Raw genomic sequence first — 18,321 nt, 5'->3', positions numbered from 1 at the left:
TGACTGTTTTAACACTCTATATATATATATATATATATATATATAAGAAATTTTGTAATCAGGCAAAAAAACCTAATTAATCAAATTCTTTTCCTTCCTTTTTATATTTTTTAATTTTGACATAAAGCGAGTAAAAATCTGTTAATACTTTATTCAGTCCAATTTTACGAATTATACTAAAAGTAAAACAGAGCAATCTTTATCAAAAATTAATTAAAGTATTGCGTCATTTAAGAAATATTTCGAAATTTCGAAATATAATATTACATTAAAATACGTTTTTTGTATATTCGACAAGATAAGAGTTAAACGTAGAAATTAAAAAGTCCCAAGAAGAGATTGTAGATTTGTCCGAGATAAAGAACAACCCTTGATTTTAGAACCCCATCGACAAACCACTAGGGGCTTATTAATGTAACCGCGTACTAGTTCACAACCCTTCACCCCAACCTCGAATGTCTAAGAATTGGGTAAGTAAGAAGGATGAGCACATTGATGGATACATTCTGAAGAAACCCAAACACAAAATAAAATTTCAAAGATATATTAGAACAAATGTAATACTTTTGTATTTGCCAGTTCTATTTTTATTTAAATAAATATCACTTATAAAATGATATTTATAAATTTTAGATTCCGAGATGAGATGACCCTCGCCTTGGTACATCTTTGTCTGTGTGTGTGTTTTTAGTGTGTATATATGTATTTTGGCTTACAATGAAGAAACAATGTGATAATTTAACTCTTTGTTTGTGAATGACAAAACATTTTTATCAGCTTCGTATTAGGGTTAATTGATAATACCAATAAAATGGTTTCATTATTAAAATTTCATACAGAAAATATGATTCGATGAGTGCGAAGCGAATAACGATATCAATTTTAATTACATAGATAACGATAAACCGAATCCCTATTACCGCTCCCATTTGCATGAAAAGCCATGAATACACCATTTAACGATACGATTCAGTTTGACAAACCGACCGTTAACAATTCTAAATGCCTGCAAAACCTTCGTTCGGGGTCGACGCATGGTCTGGGGAGGTTTGACGGAACCTGCACAATGGCATCTCATTACAGACAGAACACACTGCCTTACATCCGACGTTTATCCCATAAATTATGTGTGATAGTGTACGTGAATAACTAAGAAATAACAATAGGACCGCTATTAATCGGTCCGATTTTTTAATTAAAAAAAAAATCGCAATTGACGTAAACATACTTATTGTCAAAAGCGAAACTGATTTTAGTTGCTCTTTAAAAAAATCTATTTTAATTTAAATTTTAAGTTCTTTCGGTAAATAGTAATAGTAATAATAAATGAACTACAGTTATTGTTTTCGTATTTTTGTTTATTGAAGAACTACTGGATATAAATATTCTATTATCGTGTTCGATTCATTTAAACTACTAATTAATATGTGATATCTGATATCATATTGAATAATTAAATCATACGAGGTTACATGAGCTCGAGCTCAGAACAGTTTCGGCTCATCCTAAGCCTTTCTATTGTCCTGCGACTTCAATGCAGGAAAAGGCTTGAGTGAGGAACATCCTTAGTTGAACGTTCATATCCTTTTGTTTGAGAGGATAATGTTTAAGTATTAAAGTAACTTTGAAATGTATAAGCAGTAAACATACATTGCTAGGATTTAAGATCATGAACAAATATATTTTATGTTGATAGAAAATCTGGTTTTATAATTTTCGGGTAGATTTCTGTTAAAATGGTAGTTGAATCAGATTTTTTTTTAGTGAGCCCATTTTTCTTTCCGAGACTAGACCAAGAACGTGTTCAGACTGTTCAATATAATTTGTCTTTGTATTCGTTCTAACAAAACTTCATATTTTTATTGCCATTTTAAAAGCATTTAACTCGCAATGTTTGTATTCATGTATGTTTATTTGGGTCTTCTCGTCGTTTATCTTGCAGTTAAGAAGCAAAGATTTTCAACTGATTCAGCTACATGTTTAAACACGTTTATGATTTTTGATTGCAATGGTTTTCTTTTTTTTTCTTTTTTTAATATTCATTAAAAATAATATTATAATTTCAAGTATAAAATAACTGAATTGATGTACCACGTGCAAAAAAGTACAAAACAGAGTTAAACTAAAAAAGCTATTTCCAATAAAGTTAAATACGTGTTCTGATATGTTACGTAAAACAAAATTAAAATGAGAAGCGTTTCAAAATCTAAATTCGTCTAATATTTAAAATTAACGTTTTACGTTGTTTATTAATAAACCCCCAGAGCTTGCCACTTGTGTGTTTTGTTAAGGGACTTGTTGTCTTAATTACTTGTAATAAAATAGAGATTATCTTGCAGTGCCTCGAACGGTCCTAAAGGAGCGGTACGAGAGTGCTCCTGAAGAGGATGAAGTTGCTCACGATGCTTCCGATCTTGAACACGACGACGTCGGTAAGTAATACTAAATATATTAAATTTCATGAATAATTTTTATCAATGAAAATATGTATGAATAAATTATAAACTTTATTTCACAAATGAAATTTGCAACTAATGTATTAACAAAATGGCTGGGTTTTTATTTTGCAATTGACACGTGTCCTCTTTTTGCAGTAGGTTTAACAGTTTTAACATATTTTTTTATTTTTAATTAAATTATAATTATTATTTTTTATTTATTTATTAGTTTATAATAAGGTAATGTATTATGTATGTATGTATATATGTATGTATGTATTAGCATGTAAGTTTATCATATAACTGCACCACCTACTCTGTCTCGAGATTCTATTAAATTTATCCTTCCTTTAATTGGGTTGTCTGGAAGAAATGGCTGAATAGCCATAAGTCCGGCCATTGTACTTCACAGTCTGTAAATGTTTTTTAAATGTGTTTATTTTTTTAAATGTAGTCGTGGTGGACAATAAATAAAATAAATAAATAATATATAAAATAAATAAATATTTCAAAAAAATACTATATCTCTTATATGGATACCAGTGGTGTGATAAGGCAAGTGAGCGTTGTATAAATGAACTGACGAGTACCCACCCACTTAATCAACGACTACTATAAATACAAAATATTACAATTATTACTATTATTAGATACTTCAGAGTAGTATATCTATCTCTAATAAATGTTTTACTGCGAAGGTTATTTATAGAAACAATGTTATGTGTATATAAAAAGCCATTACATATATAAAAATAGCTATATTGTTCCCACAACAATAATCTCGTACTCTTTGTTTCGTTCATATCACTCATCCTGACATGGAGTTTGTAATTACCCCTGGCTTAGCATTACTCTCTAAGCTAGCGCTGTGAACCCTATGAATGAGATATGAACACAATATATTCATGCCATAATTACCGTTCTCTTATCCAATTACCTCGTCTGAAGTTTAAATTGAAATTTCTTATAGTATAGCTAAAAATAACTTGTAATTATATTTTGAAATATTTCGTTTTGAAAGTAAATAAGTAAATTAATCGTACTTGAAAGATGTCATGTACTTTTCAGTATTATAAAATTACTGAAAATAATTAAATAACATTATTTGAATTTTATTTACTTTATTTACGGGTTCTGTATATAATATGTGTTTAAAAATCATAATTTTTCATACCTTATTGTTTACGTTATCAATAGTTTCTCTATTGACAGGGTTGTCTGTAAGAGGTCACTATTAGTAATAGAACCGCTTTCGCACTTTTTCTTAAGTTAGAAATATCCTTATGTAATTTCAAATCCGCAATAAAATATTCAGTAATAAATCAATAGAAACAACCTGTCCGGTTGTTCATAGAATAAATTATATTTTAATTATATCCTATGAATTTCATATAATAATATAAATATACTAATCAAACGTTTTAATTGATTTTCCAGGTAAGGTTTCCGATATTTTATAGAGATCGTGATAGGTATGCCAATCTCGAAGCAAGTCGCGGGTATAGCTTGTTAACAATATTTTATTAAACTTAATCAAGAATCGTAACTACTATGTTCATTGTTTTACTAAGTATGTTAATATTATGAATGAGCACAAATCGTTCAATTATGCCTTTGTAACTAAATTCTGTTTCAGGTACAATTTATTATTCAGAAATTAATTCTATATCTATTTCCACTCTAATATCAATGTTTAATGCAAATGGTTCGATTAACAATCGATTCAACTAATGTATAATGAGTTTTAACTTTCAAACTGTTTACATTTCATTAAAATAGAAATCAATGATTCATTCAAATCAAATCCAAACAAATATATCTTCACGCACCTTCGAATACTCATTGTTTCTATTTGCCTACCATTTTAGATTCACTTTAGACTGATATAATTAAAGCAATATATAATTAAAGCGTCTATTCTTAGAAACACAAATTACAATGATAATTTCGAACGAAAAATGAGAATCGATCCTTCTAGAATCGAAAATGTTTTGTTAATGTATTATTTTTACAATACTAAAAAATATCTCTAAATCTTGATCGGAAAATAAAATTCGTAAAAAAATGTTTGGAACAATGTAATTACTTTCACATACCCAATATAAAAAATGTCGTTAGAGAATCACGACGTCGACAGCACCCGCTTCACAAAAAGCTAATTGTATTAATATTCTAATTTCACTTAGAACATAGACAGATTCTTTTTATCCGAGTTAATCGACTTACAATACCTTTATGAAATGTATCTAATAATTATTTGTGATATTGGTTATTGATAATTATCGAAAATCGATGTTCGTTGGGCTTTTTTACTCTACGTCAATAACGTCTGTATTGATAATCTTTATATATATATTTTTTTGTGTGCGTGTGTATGTCACTGAACTCCTCCTAGACGGCTGGACCGATTTTGATGAAATTTTTTGTGTGAGTTCAAGGGGATTCGAGGATGCTTTAGATTCACAATTTGGTCCACTGAAAAATGTTTATTCAACTAATTTTTCATTTATAAGTAGTTAATTTTGGAATGTTTTACATTGGATCCGGTAGACTGCGCTACCATCGCAGCATCAAATATTAAATATTATTCTATTTTAATTTCAGTTTGTCCCGACAGTTGGTGCTGTGATCAAATTGAGAAAAATATTTGAAATTTTGTGTTATGGCAAAACAACGTTAGCGGGGTCAGCTAGTGTTCTATAATTTCTTAAATGAATCATCTATAGAATTCGCACTTTTTTATTCTTATTTTGAAAGGAAAATTAAAAGTTAAGTTATAAAGATGGACGACTTATTTTCATTTTAAATAATCTATGTATATTATAGTAGTACTAATTTTTCACATACATCCAAAAATACAAATTAATATAGATCTAAAAAAAATGTAATATGAAAATGCTGATTTACAACAAATCAAGGTTACTTGGAACTTGGTTTTGGGATCTTAATACTGAGAATGAATAAACGCTTTTTATGTCATTCAATTTTATGTTTTAACATCTACATCATGACCCTAGTGTAGCAAAAGGGAAATCACGGCCGTAATCCCGTCGTCAAAACTCTGGTTATTACCAATCGTACATTCTAACATAAAATAACATTGTCATCCGTTCGAAAAGAAACTCAAAGTCACATTCATACAAATGTCTTCTTTATATCCATGATACAACAAATACTATGTAATGTGAAAGGGAGGAAATAGTCGTAACTAAATATTGCTGAAGAGACTTCATTTCTATGAGTGATTAGGTCGACGAACTCATTTTCTTGTTTAAGTTATATAAGTTTTTATAATGCCATAAAACCCATTTATTAATACGATATTTGAATAATTTCACTCCACTGCGTTGTTATAACTATAAATGCTTGCAGTTGTCCGATACCGTTGAAGTTTCGCAAAATGTTTGAATTTTCACATTTATTTTTATTAACGTATTATATATAGACTTATGTATTGTTAGTGTAATGTGTCTAGACTGTTTTTAAAATTATTTAGCAACGGTCTGTTTAATTGTGGTATTATAAAAATTACATCTTACTTCTTATCGTCATCATCTCAGCTCACAGACGCCCACTGCTGGGCATAAGCCTCCCCTAATGTTTTCCACGACGATCGCTCCTGCGCAACACGCATTCAGCGGCTTCCCGCAATACTTATACTTATATTATTACTTCTTATACTACTTACTAGCTGACCTGGCGAACTTCGTATCACCTTATTTTTTTCTGAAATATAATAATAACATAATATATCAAAATAAAATATAGCCTATCTTTTAAGTTGGATCAAACTGCACACGGTGTGCAAATTTGACTAAAATCGGTTAAGTAGTTTAGGAGTCCATTGAGGACAAACATTGTGACACGAGATTTATATATGAAGGGGTCAGGGGAAAAACAGCTTTTGTCACCTAATGAACAAACTGAGATATTACTAATTAAAAGATAAGATCGTAATAAAATAGTGTTTTATACCCAAATAAATAAGAAAAGCTTTTTTTATTGAAAGGATGTTTATTGTTAATGTAATTATATATTTTTTTATTTTGATTATTACATCAGCCAAGAGTTATAATAAAAAATTGTGACTAAGTCAGAATAATCAGGTGAAAATCATCCTATGTCCACCAACATCAGGGGAAAAACAATTGATGTCACAACTTCACAAGGCAATCTAATTATTGTATTTAAGGTTGGAAAAAAACTTTTTTGCTGTTGGTCCACAATATTTTGATAAAGACTGTATATCCAGGAATTTTGCTTTACTGATCGGTAATATGTCCTTGTAAGCTTGGTCAGGGAGAATAAATTCTCCTGAATTAGGGATGTCTTCACAGGAAGATGAATTTACCCGTCTTCTCTTTGCATCCAGCATAACAGAGGAAGTCCAGTGTCCATTATAGGAATCTCTGTAGAAAATGAGACGAGGATGTGTAATCTCAACTCTGATCTCACGGATAGGTCTCGAAAGAAATGGGCATGTCTTTTTGTACTTTGGTGCCAAAAACCTGGTCCAAGATCGGACTAAAGGCTGATCAACATCAATAACTCGAAATGGTGTAGGTTTTAGCCTTGACTCGGCCACTACTTTTCTCCAATCATCTGGTGTTTTACATGGAGCCTTCTGATTTATAAGTGCCATGTTTTTGTCACATTCTAGGTACGAATGACCTCGAATCGGGAATACCATTTTTATCACATCTAAACGTTTGGTTGTGTGAACCACATAGTGTATAAATCTGAACATGCAATAATTTTTATTTTGCCCACCGCATGAATCACAGAATATTACTAACTCTCTGACATTCGCATTGAGTTTTGTAAAGATATAATGATGTAGGAAAGAACAAACTTCATCTGCTCCTTTCTTAGCTATGGTCTCATCGTAGCAGTAAAAATAAGAATCTGAAGAAGCCAGGGCGTGAATGTTAAATGAATTGAAGGTGAGCTGTCTCTTATAGTAGGTCTCGTTACTGGTTATGTTAGGCATGCTTAAATTCTTTTGATAATCCATGGCGATAGCCTCTCTTTTCAATGAAGATTGAGAGTGAATCCTGCTTTCTCTTTTTTTGCGATAAAATGTCTCTGCCTTTATCTTGTGTACTTTATTTTCAGATTCTAAATCTTTTATCTTCTTTTCAATAATATCCTTTTCTTCACTGTTAGATACACTCTTCAAATCTACTTCTAAGCCCTTCAATTTAGCCTTAAATTCATCACATTTTCCGCATGACCTCGGATATCCGAAACCAATATTGAAATTATTAACAAAAATAGATCTGTATGACTCATAGGACAATAAATCTTTGTATTGAAACAAATCGTACATTTTTTTTACATTTAATTCTTCAGGAAGATATATTTTTGAGGATTCGTGTAGGCTGTAATGGCTTTTACGGCCACGAAAGGACCTAATGTGCTCCATTACTTTATTTTTCACATCTTCTGTGAGCTTCCTTGGCCTGTTGTTGTGCTTGCCTCGCATATCTAATGGCGCGTTTCCAGTCTCTTGCAAAGACTTCTTCAGAGTTTTTAACCTTTGTTGAGAAATGCCATGCATAGCCATGAATGCTTTAAAGCAAACTGGAACATCTTTCGTTTGAGTGTTGTCTGTGATTCTAACCCGGTATACATAGGTTGCTGAATGTAAATTTGCATCGTCTTCGGCTTTTCTTGGACGCCTTCGTTGTACCTCATAAACTGTGATGAGACCACACAAATATAAATTTTGGTCATCACGGGTCTTCATGAGATTAAAATCTCTTAGAATTTTGTTTCTTTGATCTAGATTTACCACATCAAAACACTTGTACCGCTTACAATAACAATTTTCTCCCATCTCATGACTTTGTACTTTTATCTTCTTGTTAACTTCTGATATTCGACCGAAAGTTTTTCTCTTTTTACTAGACTTTTCACACCTCAAAACATTACACTCATCGTCAGACATTTTGCGTAAAAAAACTCACAATTCCTGTAATTTGGAGCGCTCTTGGAATCGAAAGAAAATATCAAAAATTATAACCTTAAAGTCTTATGTCACTGTCATAGTCGACGTCGACCATGGACAACGGTTGTTTTTTTCCTGAACGGTTCTGACATCGGATGTTTTTTCCCTGTACCAATATTTTAAAAGCTTGAAATCGCAGTGACTATGAATGTTATTGCCCTGTTTGTTTTGACAGAACATAGCGACAGATATAACCATTCAGATTGCATTACCAGTTGAAAAAAATAAAAAATGTGACAAAAGTTGTTTTTCCCCTGACCCCTTCATATATTAAGATATATAAAATTACCTCTGTTCCTGTAACTCTCAACATCGAAACGTAGATGACGTAATATCGGAAATTAGCCGGAACTAACACTGACAGACAGATATTTAAAAAGGTTTTTTTGTATATATATTTTGTAAACATGTATTTAGTATTTTTTTATATTATCTGTACCTGTGACTTCGTTCGATTACCGTCCTTTTCATTATGCCTATGAGATAAAACCAGCTTAAGATGAGCCGTACGTGACTAATACCTGAGCTAAGCAATTTGTTCAAATGAGTTTTTATATTCCGGTTTTTAGTTATTAGGAACTAATACCGATGTTTATGGTATCTTTCAGAAGTCACAATACATTGAAATGCTTACGAGATAATAATTGAAATATATTTGAACTAAAAGAAAAAAAAAAAATACTATACCAGACTATTCAGACTACGTTTGTGTACGTTGCTGTACGTGTATGTGTGTGTGTGCGTATACGTAAAAATATTATTGTACGTTTTGATTTTCATTCTAAAATATTTAAATGAAAGTATTTTCCTATATCGTAAAATGTGTTCCAACCATACCCGTTTTACTAAAGTTTACATGGTATTTACAGTGTTATTTCGAATGTTAATTCGGTTAAGGTAACAGATAGACAAATTGAAAGACAAAAGTAACATTTAGAATTAATTAATACTATACATAAACTAAAAAAGTAGTTGTAAAAAATCTTTTACAAGACAGAATTGAACCTGTAGCACAGTTTTGTAATATAAACATAGAGTACCTGCGTGACCTAGCTTAGCTCGTTATTTTTAGTAAATCGTGTTTTTTGGAAATCATATTTAAATACGAATAAAATTTATAGGATAGTATTCGATCAATCGAATCATAGGATCGAATCATAGGATAGTATTTTTTTTTACCGACAATAATAAAAATTATAAATAAATATAAAAAATAATTAAAAAAATCCCCTGCATACTATATTTCATGGATATCATTGGAGCCGTTTCCGAGATTCAGATTATATATATATATATATATATATATATATACAAGAATTGCGCGTTTAATAGTATTAGATATAATTTTACACACACTGACTACTTTTGAAACGTTAAAAAATCTTAACCTAAAAAAGTTTAATTTTTTTTAATGTAAATATTTTATTTCTCTTAATAGTTTATCGAAATATTGTGTGGACAGTGTGCGGTTTACCTATTTTTAACTCGATAAGAGTTTGTTATGAAGAACCACTAAAGTAATCCCTCAATATTAAAGTACACACATAAAGGCGTGTTGAAATATTTTGTACTATAATTTGAGCTATAAAGCTGTTCAGGTGGTATAAAATTCGTTATTTTTATAGTTTCGTGGCCAGTATTTTCATGGCTTATGGATCATTAAATTTTCTTTAAATTTGTTTATTTTTTCACTGCTATTAAACTTTTTATTAAATTTTCTGTTTAAACTCAATTAAAGGTTGAGTTTTATTAGTTTTCAAACAAAATTATTAAGTATTTAAGAGAATACTGATCAGCAGTAACAAGAAACCTTTATAGTTATTTTAGTGAATAAAACTATAGTCATATCATAATTTGATCTTAAACTTGAAAACAGATTATGCAGACCCAACATGTCACTAATTAATTCATTAACATATCAATTCAGATATGTATGAAATATGATTAACGAGGGCCGTTGACTGAAGCGTTTCTTTATATATATTTTTTTAGTTTCGTAAATGATGTAATGACATTATTTACGTCTTTATTAAACAATACAAGATACATACATACATAAATTCTTATAATATTTAAGTAAGGCTGTGGATAATAGATATAATTTATATTCTCTTATTGTGAGTTAATCGGTGACTAATTTGTAATCCCTAACATTACTATTAAGGCATTACGAAGATGGGATCTATGCAATTCGCTTAATCCTCTCTTAATTTGAACTCGTGCAATTTACTCGGATTTGTTTGCAGACGTCGGTTTCTTTACTTTGACCGTGTAAAAACGGATTAAGTCCCTTTGAGCAAGCTCAGAAACGATGGTGTTTTTACGCTGGCTTCTGATTGAATACAGCGCTAAGCGATATATTTTTGTTTACGTACCTACCTAAGTTTTTTTAGTTTCAGTTTTTTTATTATAAACATTTATATAATTTATTTAAAATAAAGACTAATTACAAAACATGTTTTTTGTCGTTTTACGCTTTCGTTTGGTATTTTTTTTTTGTACAAATATGTATATGTAAATGTGACAACATAATTTCAAAAACCTTTTTACAGATCTCGACGGATATACAATTAAAAATTTAAGTAGACTTTTATAGATTTTTAAACAGATGCCACAATCAATTAATTGAGGTAGGTATATTCTATCATTATTAGCGCGAGAATAAGGTTGTCTTTAAGATTTTAAGAATGATATAAAAAGCTATATCTTATTCTTCTCTTATTCTAAGACCCTGCAATGCTGCCCTAGAATCTACAAAAATATTTCTTCGGTACAACCCTGTAAATTGTAATGTCATTAAAAAAAATAGTTAAGACACAGCAGGAAATATCCGATGCTTCTGGCGTTGTAGGCGTCTGTAAGCTACGGGAACCTCTTATTATCGGATTAAAAAAAAATAGTTATAGCAATACATCGCGCTACGTAACCAATGAATGGTTGGTCTAACTAAGAGTCTCTTCAAGCGAATTCGCTCCCGTTCTCGATCTATTAGTGATGTAATATTTTATGATTACATCACTTCTTATTATATACTTTATTGCACAAATGTATGAAACAACTTAATTAAAATAAAAAGTATAATATAAAACCTATAAAAGAAGTTCATATACAAATCTCTTCAAATGATACAACATGTAATTTGTACATTTTATTTTTCGAAAATATTAAGTTAAGCATAATTCTGTTGGTTTAGCTTAGCTTGGCTTCCCGCTTACAGCTTAGACCATGTGATTTTGATGATTATTTCTGTTCGTTATTTCCCGTTAAAATATACGACGCTTTGGCCCAACGGTCACAGCACTGGTGTGTGGCTGTTGCGATAGCGGTTGCGGATTCGATCCCCGCACATGGCAAACCCTTGTATTGGCCATACGAATGTTTGCCGTGGTATGGGCGTTTGTGCTTGTTATTGTTAGTGTTTCCGGACCCCGACAAAGGAAATAATTCTACTGGGGACCGTTGAGTGTGAAGTGTTTATTTATTTATTTATTTATTTATTTATTTATAGCTTATGTCACTCAGTATATCCGCAGCAGATCCAGTAGTTTTGGAGTTCATCCATTACAAACATGCCAGTCTTTCATCTTTATAATATTACAAATTGATATGATTACACGAAAAATACTTTTTACTTTTACTTTATCGAACCTATCTATATATCAGTTATGTTTAACGAACAATGATAAGAACTATTTGTTGTAGATGAGTCAAACGATCGATGGTGGGGCGAATCAGCAGTACCACCAGCTCCCGCGGTCGCTGCTGTACCACCTCAACGCCCTTCCTTATCTACAAACGCTTCGAATAGAGAAGAGCCGTCAGCTATCCCACCGAAACAGCCACTTTCTAATGATGGTAAACATTTTATCATATTCTCCAAAATTTACTGTATGATCATTTTTTAATATAAGTAGCCGAAAATAATTTAATATTTTTTAAACTATTATTCTTTTTTAAATGTTTCGTACATCTATATGGTTTTATTTCAAATTAAATTGGTAAGTACTGTAATCACTATACTGTATTTGCCATAAAATGCGTCATATTAACTGAGGATTTAAATAAATAGATTAAATTAAAAAAAACGGTATTTTTTTGTAAAATTAATTTTAATGAAGTTTATAATTAATTACGATGCAATCATCTTATATTCACAGTTTTATTGAGTAAATACTGCTTCAAAATAATAATTAGTCGTGTAAGCTGTACGTATTATAGTATATTTATTAGATGGTTTATTCAAGTAAATATATACAGACGAATGTTTAACTAGTACGTATGTATGCAAACTTTGAGGGTACAATGGTTACCCCTTCTCAAACCGCAAAACATGGACGTTGAATTTGCTCCGTGGCGCATAAACCAAAACTCGGTTGGAGTTTTGTTTTACTTTCTCTAGTTATATTTTTACTCGACATCAAAAAAGAGGAGGTTCTCGTTTCGATTGTATTTTATGAACCTCAGAACTTTCGACTGGGTGGACCGTTTTCAGTGGTTTTTTTATTCGAAAGGTGGCGCGGCGCGTGTCACTTTAAATTTAATTGAGACCTGACAAGTCCTTTTTGAGTTGTATCTGATAACATGTATTTACTTGAATATTTATTCTACGACCCACGTTGTATTATATCGTACAACTTGACTCCTTTTTCGTCTACCTAAGATGTATTACTTATCGATGTAATTGAAATCGGTTTTTTTTTATGTGACCGAGCAAATACAATTTACCTTGCCATAAGCGTTGGAAGTACAAGAACAAAAAAGTATTTTTTTTTTAATATTCGAATACAAAATACTAACATGTTTTAAGCTCAAAGATCGTTTTGATTTTGTACTGGTTTTTGAAAATTTAAGTCACGTAATATTTTTAATTCAACAGATCAGTTCGACATGATGTACGTCTATATCATCGCTGCAGCTGCGGGGGTGTGTATAATGTGCCTTATAGTAGGTGTCGTTCGGTGTGTAAAGCACAAAAATACTGCTGAGCAAGCCAAAGGCCCAGATGTCTCCGCATCAACCGATATCCCAAACGGCTTTAACGACAGCATATCGGAAGTCGATAACGACATTAACATCACTAGTCTCTCGGGACCAGTCGACGCCGTGGACTCGTCTCTAAAGCAGGAAATTCAAATCACGAACATGGTGACGAACTTGAGTCCAAAAATTAATCGATACGTCGGTCGACCGGTGCCTAATACATACCCGCATGTGAGTACAAACATGTATGGTCAGGTAGCCGAATTCCCCGTTGAAATGCCTCTTAGAACTATGCCTCATGGTACGCTAGGCCGCGGAGTTGCGGTTAAGACCCTACCTAGAATTCAAATGCAAACAGAAACGGACCCAAATACGAGAAGTTTATATCGATATTCAAACGCCCAGTACTATTTCGGGTGACAGCAAGACAACGGACAATGTTCGGACGTATCAAGGACTTACTGTTTCTAGTTGAATCGTGTAGTGAAAGTAACTTTATATTGTCCTACTTTTAAATACAGAAACTGTGATATTAATTGAAACTTTCTTATTGTACTGAGAACTGTTTTCGTCTACTGAAATAGAAAACGCTGTGTTTTTATTAAGATTTAAAATAAAAAGCCGAATAGTTTATGTTTGATTCTGGATATTAGTTTTGTTCTACAGATTATTTGACTTATTTATATATGTTTGATAAATAATCAATAAAGAGATTTAAGCTGTAAAGTTCAAAGTAATATATTTGTAAGAATATTTATTAACTGTATTATATATAATACATACAAACAACTAAATGATACGTTTTGATATTTTTTTAAAATTCAAAAAAAAAATTACTATAATTTTATGAACGATTTTCCGACTTTTATATAATATTGATTATTAAATATTTTATGAAAGCGTTCATTTATTTCGTTAAATTTCATAATATAGTATATAATAACACTATATATAATGTACAAATATATCTAAACGTTAAAAACACGGCGTGTTTCAAAAAATAAAAATAAAAAGATCTAAGAGGGTTGATGATTGAAATAATTTACGAATGTTTGAATTTAATTAAATTTTCTATTTGAAATGTCTTCTTCGTACCTATGTGGAGTAAATGTAAGATTTAGAAGAATGTAGGTTTGGCATAGAGAAAAGCTATTGCATATTATAACTTTGATTTCATTATAACGTTGTTATTTTCGTTTATAACGCAATTATGTAGTTTATTACGAGTAAAATTATGTCAAAACCTATTTTTTTCAATATCTATGTATCTACATAATATAATCTAATCTAGCCTAGATCGCAAAAGTCATAATTGTAGGAAGTCTTAAACATTTGACTATAATATGATTATTACTTGTTGTTTTTTTATTTCCTTAATTGATTATAGCACAATTATTTTGCGTAAAAGAAAAGTATAGGGAAAAATAATGTCAAATATTGGGCGAAAGTATGGTAATTAAATTAAGAAGTTTCGACATACTCAATAGCTTGTATATTGTGTATATTATAGTTTTGAAATAAATTATGTTACTTTTTTATAATATGCAGCATCTTCAATTACGCAAATATATGATAATATCAAATATATAAATTTAATTTTAATTCATATTATGTTTTGAAAGGACTGACCTCAGAAATAGTTGTTAACTTCTAAGTAATAAAAACAATGTACAGATAAATTTTTATGTGCTACGTCGATTTACATTAAAATTAATGCACAAATTAATGTTTTTCATTTACATTTTACACGTGTTTCATTTACTCCTACTTAATGGTTTACAATACGAGTATAGGACACTCATTTTCATATAATAAAACAATACTTAGTGGTCGGCAATAGTCGAAATTAGACCATAATTAATTTTACCTAAGTTTAAAGATTATTAAGGTTCTGTTGTCAATGACACGTCTATGATAATAAACATAATTTTTAACAAAAAAAAAACCGACTGCAAAAAGGAAACTAAAAAATGAAAAATAAATTTACTTAGTACAAAGTAATTCGTATTTTGATTTAGTTAATCAGAAATGATTAAATAAATATTTTATAATATTGAAGTCGGTGCGGTTTTCATTTTCACATTCTGCACTCCTTCTCCATATAAACTATAAGTGTGCAAAATTTCATACTCCTCAGTACGCGCAATTTTTGTAAAAAGGGGTACAAATTTTTTGCTTCACGTATTAATATATAGATTTAAAAAGGAAGATCAACGACTAATAAAATAATTACATAATGACTTTAAGTTGTACATTATACTTTTTGGTGCAACGGTCATCAGCGCTGGCGGTTGCGGGTTCGATAATGGCCCTTACAGATTTATACAGATGGGTCTTTCCACCGTGCCTCAGGGAGCTTGTTAAGCCGTCAGCCCCAATTGTTTTCATATACACCTGATAGCGATTGTTACTGATAATCTGAAATAAATCCGCCAACCCGCATTGGTGCGGTGGATTAAGCTCTTACGTGGGAAAAGAGGTCTATGCCCAGCAGAGAAATATTACAGGCTAAAGTGTTAAAATATATAAAAAAATTTAGCCACCCTCTCTCTTCCCGTGGGTGTCGTAAGAGGCGACTAAGGGATAACGGTTCCACAACCACCTTGGAACTTAAGAAGCCGACCGATGGCGGGATAACCATCCAACTGCTGGCTTTGAAATACACAGGCCGAAGACGGGCAGCAGCGTCTTCGGTGCGACAAAGCCCGTACTGCGGTCACCAACCCGCCTGCCCAGCGTGGTGACTATGGGCAAAACACATGAGTTCACGTTATTTTTGGCGTGAACTTGTGGAGGCCTATGTCCAGCAGTGGACTGTATAGGCTGTAATGATTATATAGAAAATATAGTTTTCCTTAGTTTAATAACAAACAAACACATACTTACAGTTTAGACAGTAAGTCAGTTCAGCCTGTTGCAGTCCACTGCTGGACATAGGCCTACCCAAGTTCGCGTCAGACATCCCGGTTTTCCGTAACCCTCATCCAGCCTACACCGGCAATATTACACAGATCGACTCGACACACATGAGTTCACGCATTTTTGGCGCGAACTTGTGGAGGCCTATGTCCAGCAGTGGACTGCAATAGGCTGGAATGATGATGATGATGATGATGATGATGATGATGTTTTTTTGTAAAAGTTATTTCCATAAATCCAGTACTAAATCGGAAATTTTCTTATATAAATAATTCAAGATTCGATCCTACTTTACAGTTACGAATGTACACAGCACTTTCTATATAATATAGGGGATAATGTTTTTTTTTTAACTTAAAACGACCAACAATTAAGCTGAAACAAAAAAATAAACATCATCGTGACTGCCACGGTATGCGGGTAGCGGCTAATTTATTTTAGATCTGGAAAAGAATAGACTGACTAGACTAGTGTTTTTACACGTTAAGATCAAAATCACCTTTTGCCACAAAGCCCCTGATTTTCTTCTAGTATGCTGCGCCGGTCTTTTCTTAGCAGATTTAATGAAACTATCTTTTTAAGGCTGATTAATAATTGAGTTGAAATAAAACGCCTACAACAATTTTCTTTTAAAACCACTATAATAAAACAATATGTAACGATTAGTCCAAAACTTAATTTTAGTTTTGACGTCAAAAATAAAAGGTTGTTGATACCAAGCTAATAAATAGACGAGACTGGATACACGATATCTAGAGCTTTGTCACTGCAAATAATTTGACGCAGCTTAAGTGGCACATTGTCTTAAACGTGATACGAAGACACGACGCGCGACGGTTATAAATATTATAAATAGCTCACTTTGCAATGGTTTCATTCGGTTAATTTAATCCTTAACTGTATTTAACTCAATTAGTTTTTGTTTTTCATTAAGATAAAACTACATGTTTTACTATTACTGTTTTCTTAATTAACACTTCTTTCTCGACATCATCTGTATAACAAGAAACTAAATAGCAATTGTTTGCGGCCAATTCTGGATACTCTTTATGATATCAACTGCCTGAAAATTTACCGTAACTACCGTTAATAATATGCATTTAATTGTCCAAAAATGCGTTAACATCTTAAATGAATTAATTCACTTAATAATTAGATATTTATATCATAAAGTGAGTTGGTCCGTTTTTATATTATGAATTGAATATAATAAATACCTAATAAACGTGCATAGGTCTAGTCGTAGCAGCAGTCAATATCATAAGCTAATACAAAAACACGAAGATAAAAATTAATTTGGTGCGAAATTTTATTCAAAGCCTTTGGGTAATAAATAAGTATCTTACAACTTCTGGGTTATCGATAGGACTTATCCTGATCTGGAGTCGATATTATATAAGCCGAGTTTAGATACTTTGAGCATTAAATGAAAAAAAAAGTATAACCCACATAGCCTATATACTGTTTACATAACAGAAAACAATTGTTTCACTAGAAATTCGCGTATATAAAAGCTATTCACATAAACAGAAATTCCAACAATACATTCCGTCTAACTTTTATTAAATAACACAAGATACAAAATGCAACATATGTAAATTTCACGCTTTTACAGTCGAGCGAAATAACGCTCTGTATTTTTATCACAAGAATAAAGTCGACTACCGCTTAAGGATAAAATATCATAGCGTTGTGAACCATATGTTATACACCTAAAGCGAGGTGATTTACATGATTTAAAATTTAAATCTCACTAATGAGACACTTTCACGAAAGTTGACAAGTTTTACAAATTATGGTAAAAAGTTGCGAGTTTGTATACACCACTCTCGTATACATTTGTAAATTAAAAAAAAGATGCGTGCGTACAAAGTACACATGTCAGAAGTGAAACTTCTTTGGAAAACTAATTTTTAAGTCTCGTTTATATTTATACAAATCTAAAGCTTTATATTTCCCTTCCAGCGCCATCTA

At 31.2% G+C, this 18,321-nt stretch overlaps 1 protein-coding gene across 1 annotated transcript in view; it reads left to right on the top strand.

Annotated features, from left to right (window-relative positions):
• The window catches only part of LOC123657285, a 62,631-nt gene extending 48,783 nt beyond the window's left edge, over positions 1 to 13,848 (top strand). The window contains exons 6-8 of the mRNA XM_045592864.1: positions 2,340 to 2,432; positions 12,151 to 12,303; positions 13,325 to 13,848. Coding sequence (XP_045448820.1) covers positions 2,340 to 2,432; positions 12,151 to 12,303; positions 13,325 to 13,848 — 770 coding nt within the window. The remainder of the gene's footprint in view (positions 1 to 2,339; positions 2,433 to 12,150; positions 12,304 to 13,324) is intronic.
• Positions 13,849 to 18,321: the final 4,473 nt, after the last annotated feature.

This window comes from Melitaea cinxia, chromosome 10 (assembly GCF_905220565.1).
Source record: "Melitaea cinxia chromosome 10, ilMelCinx1.1, whole genome shotgun sequence".
NCBI classification, from domain to species: domain Eukaryota; kingdom Metazoa; phylum Arthropoda; class Insecta; order Lepidoptera; family Nymphalidae; genus Melitaea; species Melitaea cinxia.
This window is presented reverse-complemented; position numbering and strand designations above follow the sequence as displayed.